General features: G+C 42.9%; 1 protein-coding gene across 2 annotated transcripts; it reads left to right on the top strand.

Annotated features, from left to right (window-relative positions):
• Positions 1 to 219: 219 nt before the first annotated feature.
• C8H1orf52 (chromosome 8 C1orf52 homolog) lies at positions 220 to 10,834 on the top strand. Of its 2 annotated transcripts, none has more exons than XM_078657182.1 (2): positions 220 to 487; positions 8,502 to 10,834. In XM_078657182.1, exon 2 carries the CDS (start codon positions 8,656 to 8,658, stop codon positions 9,199 to 9,201), a length of 546 nt encoding a protein of 181 aa, XP_078513308.1. In that variant the 5' UTR covers positions 220 to 487; positions 8,502 to 8,655; the 3' UTR covers positions 9,202 to 10,834. The 2 variants fall into 2 exon arrangements, with proteins under 2 accessions (XP_078513308.1, XP_078513309.1); XM_078657183.1 differs by lacking the exon at positions 220 to 487 and adding an exon at positions 646 to 989.
• Positions 10,835 to 14,332: the final 3,498 nt, after the last annotated feature.

Here is a 14,332-nt window from a genome sequence, read left to right as displayed (position 1 = left end):
AACAGAAGTATCGCTAGCGAATATCATCGCTGGGTCGCAAAGCTATATGGAAAACAATTATTTATGTAGTACAGAGTCTTCCACTGATCCTAAAAACAATCGCGCCTTTCTTGGACGCTGTTACAGACGGAATTATGAGCTCCCGGCTGCAACTCGGCACACTTCTCCTCTTGTCTGTTCATGCAAAACAGAGCACTCAGTGAGGGGCGGGGCTTGGATAAATCTCTCAATGACTAGCTGATTTGAGACCGCAGCAGCGAATTTGTGCGCGGGGAAAGTGGGGATCCTGAAGAGCTGTAGGGGTTGCTCTAACCGATAGCGGGACATCAAATATTATACTTGCGCGACAGGCACTCCAGCCACCCGTATCTTATCAGTTAATTGTGAGCTAGCATTCCGATTGGCTCAACATACTCCAGGTTTTCCCAATAGTTCGAGTCTAAACGAAAGTAGCTGCAGTCGGACCTTAATGCTACGCCGCTGAGAGGTAAGTGTCACGTTCGTGATATGTAGTCTGTTGAATCCAAATATAAACGTGCGCAGCCACGGACGGCAAAATGGAGATTTAGATAGGGCTGCCGAAATTCAAAGCGCGTATGAACACGCATGAGTGGGGTGAAGTGCGGCGGCCATCTTACGTGTGGCAATGTTGCGGTAGGAGCTGATGGGGGCTGACAGCCGAATGCGGGGCGATTAAGGCACCAATGTATTGAATCGATTCGTATTCTAACATTTACATAGCGCTTACTACCCCGTTACTGCAGGAGGTTAAGCTGTGGTTTAGGTGGTTACCACAAGCAATTTTAAGAACTTTTCGTTTCCGAGGCAGTAAGTATCGACCACTCTACATTCTTGCCGCTTGCAGCTGCAGGCGCCCCCGGTGCGTCTCGTGTCTATCGACGCTTCTCTCCGTCTCAGAAGCCACAGAGGACTGAGCTCTACTAGCAGTGCCAGCAGCGGGCGCCTTGGAACAGTGATTCTTCGGCCAGGTATAACGAGACCCAGCGGTGGAGCGTACAGTGGAGGGAAATGTCACTGCTTCATTTGCACAATTTAGTTATCCCAGAAATTGAATGCACCTTGATTTTTAGGTTGCTGCGTTTACGCCGGACATATCGCTACACAGTGAGGGTTCATGGTCCCGTTTGAATGTGTGTTTTTAAGTATATTTGTTTAAATTACTCCAGTCGAAGCCCTGTCTAGCGTTTGTATATATTCTTAGACCGGACCTCTTTATTTAACCAAAATGTTATTAATAATATACCTGTAGAGGCTTTCAGTCAGCCATTGGTCTCTTATTGTGTAATTTACATTTTTCATCCTCTCCAACACACATCATGGTTCAGCCTACTTAAGCCATTTGTTAACTTTGCTGTGAGTGATAACATTCGGCCCCTTCAAAAGGAGCAAATTTCCACACAAGGTAGTTCACTTAAGTGTGAGAACAACTTTGTCGATGGGTGTTTTTTGAAACTTTTTTCTACCACTGTTTTTACAAATTGATGAGGGCTTGTTAGACCTGGTATCATTGGCGTGAGTCTCCCTTCCATTTTTTTTCTGATTGTCTCCTCTGTTTTTTATGTGTTGCTGGTTTTAGAGGCTTTGGGCACTGTGCCATTGCTATTCAGTGCCAGTGCTCCGTGTGTTAAATGGATGTACTAATTAGTGACTCAATGATTGGGTTGATTGGGTTATTTGATTTACTTGTCAGACCCTAGTACAGTGCACCATGTGTGCCCAGGGCTTGTAAATCAAATCCTGCTGGTGGGCTTGCAGCGCTGGTTGTGACACTCACAGAAGCAGCTTGTAAAGTGTGTCTTAGGCCTGCCATTGCAGAGCCTGTGTACAGTCTGTGACTGCCATGCCGACTTGGCAAGTGCACCCACTTGTCAGTCCCTAAACCTTCCCTTTTGTTCATATCAGACACCCCTATGGTAGGCCCAAGGGTAGGGTGCATTGTAAGTATAAGGTAGGACATTCCCTGGTGTGTGTGTGTGGCATGCCCTAATAGTGAATTACAGCCATTTTTGTTTTTCATTTTTCACTATTGCAAGGTTACCTGTACCTCATAGGCCAGAATGGGCAGTTTGATTATAACATCTCATAAGCTTAACTGACTCAGGGAACTAGGTAGAAATTCAAGTTTAGCATGCCTGACCTCAGAATGATAAAATACATCTTTTAGTGACATTGGTGTTTACCTTTATGTGTTTGAAAATACCACTGTTTAGAAAGTAGGTATTTTCTTGCCTAACTATCCAAGCCTGCCTCTGCTAGGTTGTGCATTCCTTGTCTGGAGTTTGAGTGACAGGGGCTGGGGGATTCCAGGAGACAGGGTGAGTCAGCACAAGGCTGAATAAAGAGATCTGCATATAGATGGGTGGCAGGAGTTGCACCTGGGACCTGAATTGGGCTGTGCCTGCCCTCCACGATGCTGGTTCCACCCCCTGTGGTGTGTCTGATGTCCCTGGCCTACACTGTGAAAGGAAAGGAGGAGTCTTGTCAACAAAGTGCTCCAGGACTGACCAGAACTGGTTTGGACTAGGCAGAGGCCTCCCTGCCTTCAGAGAACAAAGATAATTTGAGTATAAATATGGGGACCCAGACCCTAAGACTTTAGATCACTTCTGGGAACAAGACAAACCTTTTGCCAAGGAGAAGAAGCAAGGAAGCTGCAGGACTTTGGACTACCCCTCTGCCAGTGTGCTGTTTGCTGGGTTGGCCTGCAGTGGTCTCTTCATTGCCAAAGAAAGGAGAAGGAACTTTTAAAAGAACTTTCATCATCTTGCAGAATATTTCTCCAAGGGCTTGAACTTGTGCTTGCCTCCTGCTGAAGTCTCAGGGCTACAAGACTTCACCACCAGCTCCCCTCTGAATGTCCTTGCTGGGAGTTCTATCTGCAGAAGCCTGTGTGTCGCTGGAAGCGCGACTCAACGAGAAGCGTGTCGCCGCCGCAGCTGTTGTCGTCACATCGCCAGAGAAGCGTGCCACCGCCGCATCTCCCGAGAAGCGTGTCTTCGTCGCAGCTGTTTTCTGTTGCATCACCGGAGAAGCGTGTCGCCACCGCGGGGGTTGCCGTCGCATCACCGGAGAACTGTGTCGCAGGGCCTGTCGCGGCTCCAAAGTACAGAGTTCGCCTCACGGCCGTTAGGGCGTGCACGCGTCGTCTTCACGTTGTCGCATCAAGGGCACCAATTTATCGCACCGGATCGTCGCATCGCATCGAAGCGCCCTCTTGTCGCATCGCAACCGGAACGCATCACGAGAATCTACGCATCACCTCCTATCCGGTAAGGACCAAGACGCATCCCCTACTCAGCGCAAGCATTGAGGCGCAACTCATAGTCTCCCCCGAAGCAAGGAACCAACGCATCTCCATCCCTGCAAACCTTTTGTTTGTTTTGCGTTGCGCATCCAGGTACTTTTGTGAGAACTTTGTCGCATTCATCATCAACTTGAATTAAGTAACTTCTGCCAATTTTAAGTACAGTATTGTGGATTTTTGTTTGTGATCTTGTGTTAAGTCTAAATAAAAATACTTATTTTTATAAAACCTGTGTGGTGTCCATCTGTAGTGTTTTCACTGTATTACTGTGTATATTCACAAATACTTAACACACTGTCTCTGAGATAAGACTGTCTGCTAGTGTCAAGCTACCATGGGGGTGAGCAGGGGTTATCCAGTAGTGTAATCCCCTTTCCCTGACTTAGAAGCAAGGGTCCCTATTTGGTCAAAGGTGTATACCATTACCAACTAGAGATCCCTAGTTCTAACAGGGCTTAAAAGCTTCCCCTTAAAACCAAGGCATTCTTTTGACCTATCAAAGAGCTGATGACCAAAGCCAGGCGTGTTGGCTTTGGCTATGCTTGTTTTTACTGGACTCTTTAATGTCACATGAGGTTCTGCATATCCAAAGCCCGAGTTCTGTGTATGCTGTCCTCGATTCCTTAAACACTACAGTGCCCATTTCATTAATAGATGCCTTTAGATCAAAGTACCTTAATGGAAATGTATTTTTGGATGAATAAAGTATGAATTCGGTCGGGTAGTCCTTTATTACAAGGGTCTCTTAAAAAATTGTTTTAGTTTAAGACCTGCTGACATTTGTACCCATTTCAGAGTCTTTTGGTCTAATCTTCAGATGAGGGCATTTTATAATTATGCCCCCCCCCCCCAGTCTAGGGAGACATAACCACTGAACATACCATGGTTCTAATTCATGATATGCGTTGCATATACTGTATCCTCAAGTGGTTTCCACCTTTCTCCAAGAACCATTCCAGTCTAGTATTCGAATAAGAATTTGTGTAAGTTCCTGGTATTCTCTTGTTTTTTTCACAACAGTCCAGCCTTTCTGTTTGTGGTAATTCTCATTCAAATAGATTCATCAGCTCTAACATACGTTTTCTATGCTTTCTTCTTGTATTTGCTCTTTTAATGTTAGTTTTCAAACGGGAAGAGCAGTGCTTTTACTTATTCCATTTTTGTTAAAAAAAAAATGGCCTTTATGTGGAAATGCCGGCAATACTACTAAATACTGGGCAGCTAGCAATCAAAGTAAGTGTGGGCATAAGAATCATGTTAAGTGCCCATTTCTGCTGGGTATGCGCATTTGCAAGTGATAGTTCACCAGAAGTGCAATTAGCACATTTGGTTCACAGTCCGCTACGAGAGCTTGCATGTATACATTTCCTTCACTTCTCACTGAAACCTTTGTCTTTGTGGTTGTAGAGCCCCATTTTTACCTCCTAAAAGGCGCAAACTACACCCCCTTTTTGTGCTCGCGTTCCGTATTTCTCTGGAAATAGCCTGGTGCCAAGTCCACAGACTACATGAGCTAGCCCAATCTACTATTATGGACAGCTGAACTATATGACCTGGTCATGACCTGATCACGCTGCAGTAATGCGAATTCCTACGGATATGAAAGTAGCAGGCCACTTGTTTAGACAGGCCTGATAAGGCTACAGCTTTGGGTGGATCTCTTCTCACATCGGCAAGGCACAGTTCTTATCCGGAACCTGCACAATCAAGATCTCCATGTGTGGAGATTGAGCTGAAGCAGTTGACTGTGTTTGATTTACCACCTGAGGTTGTGGATGTCATTCATGCTGCCAGGTGTCCCTCTGCAAAGTCCATTTAAACCTGCCACTGGGACAAAATTGTGGTCTTGAATGGAGTTGGCAGCAATGACCCCTTAAAAGCCAAACTGTTGGATACATTGTTTGTTCTTCCTAGCACAGCAAGGTCTTGCATTAGTTTCTATTGAATGGTATTTGTCATCCCTTTCAGCCATTTTATGGTTGGACTAAACGTCCTTATACAAAGTGCCTGATTTAATGTGGTTTGTTAAAGGTGTGACACTCATATCTCTCTTCCCCACCCACCATTTAAACTGTCTGTGTGACATTAACTTGTTCCTGATGTTCCTCATATGCATCTCCCTTGAGCCGATGGACAGCTGTACACCACCTATTTTCTGGACAAACTGGTGCCGATTACCTGTGCAGCCTTCTTGCTGAAAGCCGTGACTCCTTTTCACATTGAACCAGCCATCACTCTTCTAGTGTTTTTGCCCCACCTCACAGAGGAGGAGAGACTCCATCGGCTGAACCCCAAGAGAGGTTTAATGTTTTACATTGATTGCACCAAGGACCATCAGGTAGATGATCTGCTTTTTTAGGGGTGTCTGGGGCAAAGAAAAGCAAGGTTGTGACAATCTTATGGCAGAGGTGGAAAGCCTTTTTCCTTAAGTGTGTTACGCATTGGCCAAAAAGCAGCCCCATAAAGGACTAAGAGCCCATTTCACCACAGTAACGCTGCCACCACTGCATTAGCGTCCAGAGTTGCTGGCTTGGGCATATGTCACGCCACTACATGGGTGTCATTGCACACGTTCTCGAAATACTACTGCCTTAACAGCCAGGTCCGATGGGAAGGGCATTTTGCCAATTCATTTACTGCGCAACCTTTTTATTTGATCTCACTCCACAGACTCTCCACCTTGGGAGGAACTGCTTTGTTGTCTTTTCTATAGGTAAAGAGTCTGTGATTAGAAGTATCCGTTAGAAGAACAAGTTACTTACCTTCAGTGACGCTCTTTCTGGTGGATGCTGCTAACTGCAGATGCCTCACTGCCCTTTCGCCTCCACAGCCTGTGGGTTGGCCTCTTTAACTATAAAAAAGGACTCCGATTGGAGATCCTGTACATTGGTATTGACAATTGCTTTGATCTCCACGTCAAGAGCACAGAAAGAATTCAAGCAAGAAATTGATGTTGGCCAGCAGTGGTGGAACTTGCATGCAACTCTGCTCCACTTCCACTTCTAGGGTGGAACAAAGCCCACAAGGCTCCACCTAGTAGCGCACTGGAGCACTCCTATGAAAGTTTGAGGATCCAGTCTGGCGCTTGAGAATAGTCTAAAGTTGAGGAATCCTATAGTTTGAGTATTCACTAGAAAAAACATCACCAAAGGTATGCAACTTGTTCTGACTTCACTTTTTCAGAACTATGTGAAAAATATGATACTAGGTTTAGGAAAACAGCACGTTTGAAAGAAGAAGTTTAAAGTAATTCGGAACTTAGTATGAACATTGGGAAGTCAAACATAACGTTTAAAGAAAAAAAAAAAGAACACTGAAATACACCATTTGTAGTTTAGTCAACTACATATGACTTTTGCCCACATTCGTTGGCTAAGCGTTTTCTATTTTGAGTGGTATATTATAGAGCCCAACTGTCATTCCCACTCCATACCATTAAAGGAACATGCTACGTATTACCTGGGAAGGACATCTTGGATCCCACCAAGGAATCCTCAGCAGCATTCCCTCTCTCTTGGCTATTCCTTTTTGGGCTAAACTTTAAAACCTACAGATCCCCAACATTCGCCAAAACCAACCCTCTCCTTTAACTTAATTTCCCCCACTTTGCACCTGAAAACACCTTTCTTCTTTAATTTTTTTTTAAGGTTTGCAAATCTGTGCCATTTTAATGAAACGGAGAACATTTTAACTACCTGAAACAGTGGTGTTTATTTTTCTCAAATTCATCCCTAAATTTTTGCATTTCAAGTTTGTTTTAAAATTGTTGCTTTTCTCAGTTGTCATTTCAAAAGTTTAAGCAAATCTTGCGTCATTACTACATCCCCATTTTTTGACACTCTTTCATTGCTTGCTAAGGCAATAATACAGTTTTAATTCTTGGTTAAGATATGCTAGAATTTTGTAAAATTGTCAATGATTGCGAAAAGGGAAAACCTCTATAATATGAAGTCACAAATGGGTAATGTCTGCACTGCCCTTTTGTTTTTTGGCTAGGCTCTGAGAGTCATTGTTACCCATAGTGAAGGAACACTAATCTATGGTTCTTGATCCTGTGCTGGTACGACTAATTTCCTTGATGTGGAACTGCGTACCATGGATGTTTGTGGCATTTAGAGCATCCTTGCTGATTTGAAGTTAGAAAAATGTAGCAGCTAAGATGGAGTAGTGGTCAGAATATATAGCTGAGTAACTTTCAATAAGGAGGTTATTTTCCACCAGGGGTTTCAAAGTGACATCAAATGGACAGTCGATGCCACACTCGGGTTGTCTATGATGTTACTTAGAACTCCAAGGTGGAAACCTGAACCGTATCAACAAATAACCATCTCCAATTGTATTTTATGTTTTCCCTCTCTCCTCCAGTCCTTTTTCTGGTATTCTGCGACCGTGCCCCTCCTATTCTCTGGGGTCTTCCTCCTACCTAACGCGCATGGTGACCCTATGGCTGGCTCCCCTTAGTAACAGAGCTTCTATAAGAGCTGCTGTTTACCACTGCTTGGAATTTCCCAATGACCCCATGCCTATGTAGAACCAAAATAAAGAGGGGGCGTGGTGGTTGGCATTTACCCACATCTCTGGGTCTGCGAAGACCAGAGAGGTCTTTGGATACCAAGGAAGATAGCGGATCAGTGTGCCCTTTAACATTAACACAAGATAATCTTAATATTATCCTGCTTTTCTTTTCTGGGCCGTCATGGCTGATCAAATACTTTCTAACCGTGTAACCGTTTTAAAGTTAGTTGATGTGTGAATGGATATGCCCTTTATATTACATTACCTCGGTAATAACTTACAAGGACGCCATGTATTTTGGAGTTTTCAACCTGATGTTTTAGTGAATTATCCATTATTATTCCACAAAAACAGTTTTTTATATATTCTTTTGATACATTTAGTTTAAATATTTTGTGCAGTGAAACTGTGGGGAACGAAATGCTGCTTTTTATGTTTACCTATGTGTTGAAATAAATTTAAGTAGCGACAATCAAATTATGAGTACTATTGGCAAACCCAGCGAAATATTATTATACACTGAAACAAAGCATTATTGTAAATCATTGATGAAATGTATTTTAAATCTACTGCAGCAGCTTGATTAAGGTTGTTTGTATTTTTTGCTTGCATCTTCCCCTAACCTCATCCATTTTTTTTCCTTTTCTTATTCATGTGTTAGAGCGGGAGCCAGACCTTTCCAGCTAAAGACCAGCGGTAGGAACCTGACTGCAGGCAATAGTGATACTCCTGGATCATTTCTTCCTGGACCCACCCCATATAAGCTATTTGTAATTGGTGCATTGTGTAGTGCATTTAGCCTTTGGCGGAATACTATGGCTGGGGAAGAGAAGGATCCCTTAAGTTTTTTTGCTGCTTACGATAGTAATTCAGATTCAGACAGCAGTGATGATGCGTTGGATAATTCAAAACACAACCGGAACAAGTTGAACAGGGACGAAAGTAGTAGGGCAACCTCCAAGCAGCTCTCTACAGCTCAGGGAGATGCGAATAGCTTACCAAAACCAGATGACCTCTTCCAGACAGTGTCCAGACCATCATTTCTCTACAACCCTCTTAACAAGCAAATTGATTGGGACCGATGGGTGAAGAAAGCTCCTGAGGAGCCTCCTAAAGAGTTCAAAATCTGGCAAACAAATGCAGTGCCACCACCAGAGGTTTACAGAACTGAGGAAAAAAAGCCACCACCTCCCGAGTTGGATATGGCTATAAAATGGTCTAACATATACCAGGACAATGGCGAAGATGCACCACAGAGTGCAAGTAAAGTAAACTTTTTACCAGATGAAGAAAAAGAGGCAGAAACTTCGGATGTGGATGATGATGAACCAGCATCTGCTAAAAAACGCAAAGTTGATTGAGATGGGAAAGGAAAGAAAACTGATTTTAAAGTTTTTAGCAATAGAAAACTATCCTTAATTTTCAAAATGTGTCTTCCTAATTCCCTTTCACTATTTTCAGAACAATAATTGAGTAAGGCAGTTTAGTAATATTCCTTTTTTTGTAGTACGGATTATTAGTAAACTGGAACCCTCCTTGCTGCAGTATGAAGGCAGAAGTGTGATATACTTTAAGCACCCGACTAACTTGCTAGAGGAATCTGAAACTCCTTTTTTGTTTGGATTATCTGTGTGTGAAGTGTAAAAAAGCGTATTCTCACAGTATAAGCTTTGAGGAGAACAAATAAATATGTTTATACAAAAAGGTAGTATGCTGTAATTTTTTGTTCTGTTACCAAAGAGTGGGATGGGGTACTGAAGATATCAGAAATTGATTGAAGACAACAGGTCTGACAGAAAACCTGCCATTTGTGATCTATCTGTCTATCTCCCTAGCTATCTTACACTGATAAGTGTCGCTGTATAATGTATTTCCATTCTATTAGCTGAGCGCTACTTTTTTCCAGTTATGTTCATGGTTGTACGTTCTTTACTAGTTTTACTGTTGGTCGTTGCAAACTCTATGAATGTGTTTATTCAAAATATTTATTTTGTTACTGTTACTCATTTGACTATTCCCTCGATTGTCCCGCACCTCCCAACTATTTGCATTTCTCTTTACATTCATCAAATACTGTGATCATACTTTAATTAAGGTTCTTCTTTGCAAGTGTTGTCACTGAAGCCTTTTTCAGAGAGACAGTTTGGAAGAAGAAATTCAGAATTGTAATGGATTAGCACAAAAAAGTAACAGTAGTATATTAGTTAACTAGTATATGAAATCAAGCATTTCAGCATCTTTGTGCATGAGCAAGCGTGCCTGACTTCATGTTACAAGATGTGTACTTGGGTTGGGCCTAATTCAGTATAGTGTGGTCATGCGGAACTGTCTAAAATTCTGCAAGATTACGCTAGAAGAGAAATTCTGCATTTAGGGTTATTTCTTAATGCACAAATGCTGGGCAAGTAGGCCCTGCCTCACGGCTTATAATATTATATATACACACACACTTGTTTGCATTCATACATTAAGAACATTTGTGGGAAATAGTATTTTATGTTTAGTCCTGAAGAAGGTGCCAGCTATCTACATATTATTATTATTATTATTATTATGTGAACTTGTATTGTGCAACAGCTGCCTCAGTAAAGAGGCGTCCCGGTGCTTGCAGCCATGACATATTCCACTGAAATGTGTTGACGTATTTGTGTACTAATTCTGTCCAACATTCTGATACAATAGATGATTATTATTTGGAAACATCATGGCTCTTGGCCAATGATCACAACAGATTAGTATCATTTGAATAGACTTGTGTGTTGTTACTTGTTTCTCCTGTTGTATTTGCGTTTCAAGTTTTCTATCTTTTCATATTCTTTGCGCCATATTGTGGGCTTATAGTTTTATGTTTTAAATTTATGCTCCATCAATTGTTTTTAACCTTTATAGCGATAATCCTATTGACATAGACATTTTAACATATACTTTATATGTGTGATCTATAAATTGGATACAGTGCTGGCAAATATGTCATTAAATCTGTGCATTTTGATACTTGTGTGGTACTAGTGTTGATTGTAGATGTTGAGTTGGGCTGTAAGATTGATGTCTGCCTGAGCAAGTGTTTGAGGAATAGATGAGTGTGGATCATTGACGTCCCGAGGGGAGATTTTATTTTACTGTTTAAAACTGTGCTCTTCCCCCTTGGTTTGTGGGGCCCCTTTCTATTATTCCATTGATCAAACCTATGCTATAAGTACACTAAAATAAAGTAAAAATGTAAAAAGGCCATAATAGCAAATTAACAAAGGCTGATGCTAATCTTTTTCTCAAATGTAGAATGTAGACACAATTTCACGTTAAAGAAGGTTGACATTCTCATAAGCCTTCCCTACCCATAATTTACACAGGGTAAAAAATATGAGGGCTCTTACCCTAAGAAAGTAATGTTTTGAAATGTTGTCCTGGCAGTTCTGTATGCGCTGTTCAAAACTTATAGTCGATCAATTCTATTTTTAGGGTAAAGCCTCCCAGTCTGGTTGCGAAAGACTTATCGACATGAAAAGCAACTCCGTCCATTACTTCCCATTGGGTTTTTTTGTGACTTATTTTTCTACTTTCTTATTCATGGTTTTATTTCTTTTATCCCGTCCATCTAGTCTTTGTTCCTCCAGTGGAGGTTAACCTTGTTATCATCTCTGACTAACTCCTTTCATCCTTCAACGAGCGTCTAGTTTTCTGGAACTTTCTTTTGGTAAAAAACCGCTCCATGAGAGTGCATGCATTTATAACGTTCTCTGTATTTTCCCACTTCTCCTAGAACATTACTTTTCCAAGTTATTCTATAAGAGTGCATTCTTTTTACCGCTTCTCTTGGTACATTTCTTTTCATAACATAAAAATGTAATTTCCCACAATTTTCTTTCAAGCCTCTTTTAAAGTATGCTTTCACTTTTATATAGCTTTACCCTTCGAGCTGCTTTTCTGTGTGCTTTAATTTCACTTTCCGGGTCTTGTTCATTCACTTCCACCCCTCTACACGTTGCTCGATCTCCATTTGGTTCCCCACCCGTGCTGTCTGTTTTGCTCCCCCTCACCTGTGCCCTCAGTGTTTCTTCCCCCATACACCCATGTGTTGTATCCCTGCCTTCTGTGATTCTACCCTTCATGTTGCTTCCCACACCTGCTCGTGATATATATTTTTTTTGACGCAATCCAACTCTAATCGGGAAGCAAACAGAAAAAGAAACACTTTTCATTTTGTCAGCGAACACATGCAGGTGTGCACAGTTACAAAGTGACGCAGCTGGGCGTGCAGTCTTTTTTTTCCTATTTATTACCATGTTGCACAGCATCAGCTTCTCTGGTGCGGAGAAGCAAGGCGTATACCATTGGCTAAGCCAGTAGGTGCCAAAGGAAAGATCTATTGATTTTGCCAGTGGTTGTTTTTATTTCTAATCCCTGTTATTTTATCTAATTGCTATTTAACCATCTTTTTTTGTATTGATTAAAACTCATTTACTAGAACATTACATGCAAAAATAGCAAGGCCAATGGATGTTAAATATCATCAGAAACTGATAAACTAAAGTAGCTTAAGTAGGCGTTAAATACTGATATCAAGTCACTATTAATCATGGCTAACCTATCAATTTAAATGTGGGGTCCATGCTTTGTGTCGCAACATATACATAATCCATACATTTTAGGACTCCTCATTAAAAAAAAATCTAACTTAGAATCTGTTTAACGCTCCACTGAGCTAACTTATGAGAGACTCCCATTCCACTTCAAATTGCTGTTAATTATTAATCCCTCATAAAAATACTAATTTATATGTTCAATATTTGATTTACCCATTAGCCATGTATACCTAACTGTGTTTTAGCTTTATTGAAAGCTTCCAGTTACGTCGGTAATTTTGGTGTTCCTGGATATCAAAATTAAATCACCTGCATATGCTGAAAATGTAGACAGAGGAAGCCTGCAAAATGTAGTGTAAAGGCTTGTGTTGTAGAGACTTGCGTGCCAGTAGTCTTAACAATGTAAACAATGCATGGTAAATGTTATACGAAGTATAAACATTGGAGTAAAAGCTGTTTCCAGTTTCCATCCACAGGTAAGCCCCTTGTAAAAGATAGCAAGGAGCACTAGCCCTAAGGTGAGGGTACAATGGCATGAGCCCTGTACCACTACAGTGTCTAAGCCCAATCTTGGGCATTGTAAGTGTAGTAAAGCCATAAAGAGTATATAGTCTGGGAGTTGAACATTACGAACTCCACAGCTTCATAATGGCTTTACTAAAAACTGGGAAGTTTGGTAGCATAGTATGTGTATGTGAAGTTGAATTTCGTAAGAGGTGACTAGACGAAGGGCTGTGATTGCAAAGGGCTGAGGCTTGGGCCGGAGATGCTGGAGAGGTGTAGCGTGTTTTACCTTTCGCACGCATCTGCTGCGGGCCACATCACAGCCAACCTGGCCATCTTTGCTTTTGCTCTGCTCTCCCGCCCCCACACCGGATCTTGCTGATACGTAGCTTTGCCGGCGCTCGGAGCCCGTGGAACCTTGGTTTATCCCGGTTTACTCCAGATTACCAGTGAGAGGGACTTGTGCCATGAGGGGGGCATGTGCTGAGGTTCTCCCCCCCCCCCCCCACTTACCACTGCCCCCTCTACTCAGTGCAGTGCCTCTACGCAGTGCAGTGCTGCAACGGGAGGATCTCGGCTGCGGAGGTGGCTGTAGGGAGCAGAAGGCGATCAAGTGCGACAGCCGCAGCAGGCTACAGCGAAGCGTGGGCCCCAGGTGCCACGGAGAAGGACCGGTTAGACTGGGTGCGGTTTGCTGCTCCTCAGGGGTGTCCCCACTTGCTCCTGTTAACACCCGCTTTTCCAAGCATGCTCGCAAGAAGTGGGCAATCTGTGCTTAAACCAGGCCAATCTGGCCGTCGGCTCCAGCTAAACCTCCGGCTCCAGCCCCATCCTCAGCCCCAGCTCCAAGAGCCGCCAATAGCTGAACTGATGCTGCAACTCCATTTCTGGCCCCCTGCTCTCCCGGTCTCCGCTACTGCACATCACTGTCACTGGACAACTGCCATGATCTGCCGCCATATCTGGCTTGAGCCGGCGAGCTGCACGGCAGAGCGGTCGAGCTGACAGCAGCGTGATGGAAGCAGCAAGGCCCGCTTGCGAGCTGATCTACGTGCTTGCAACTCCTCAATCAGGAGCAGAACGCACAGAGGAGCACCAAAGAGTTGCGGACAGTTGGTGGAGCGCCCTGACATCAGCATTGCTACCAGCAGCCCAAGCAGGGGGGTCCCCAATAACTCAGTACAAATAAACCGTGGACACATTCAGGGGAATGGACACCCCTGTACCCCTGGTACCCTTAAATCTCTCTGCGATTAACCTAATCACATCTGCTTAGGTCAGACATCCAGATAGCCAAAGTACTAAGGTGCAAATCGGGTTCACCTCTTGACCCGGTTCCCGCCCAGGTGTTTACTACCCTGGCTCCAGTTATCGTTCAACCGCTAATTACAATCTGGAATTCCTC

This window comes from Lissotriton helveticus, chromosome 8 (genome assembly GCF_964261635.1).
Source record: "Lissotriton helveticus chromosome 8, aLisHel1.1, whole genome shotgun sequence".
Classification (NCBI taxonomy): domain Eukaryota; kingdom Metazoa; phylum Chordata; class Amphibia; order Caudata; family Salamandridae; genus Lissotriton; species Lissotriton helveticus.
This window is presented reverse-complemented; position numbering and strand designations above follow the sequence as displayed.

Coding starts and splice junctions, on each gene's coding strand:
- C8H1orf52 (XM_078657182.1), top strand. CDS start 8,656: ATGGCTGGGGAAGAGAAGGATCCCTTAAGTTTTTTTGCTGCTTACGAT.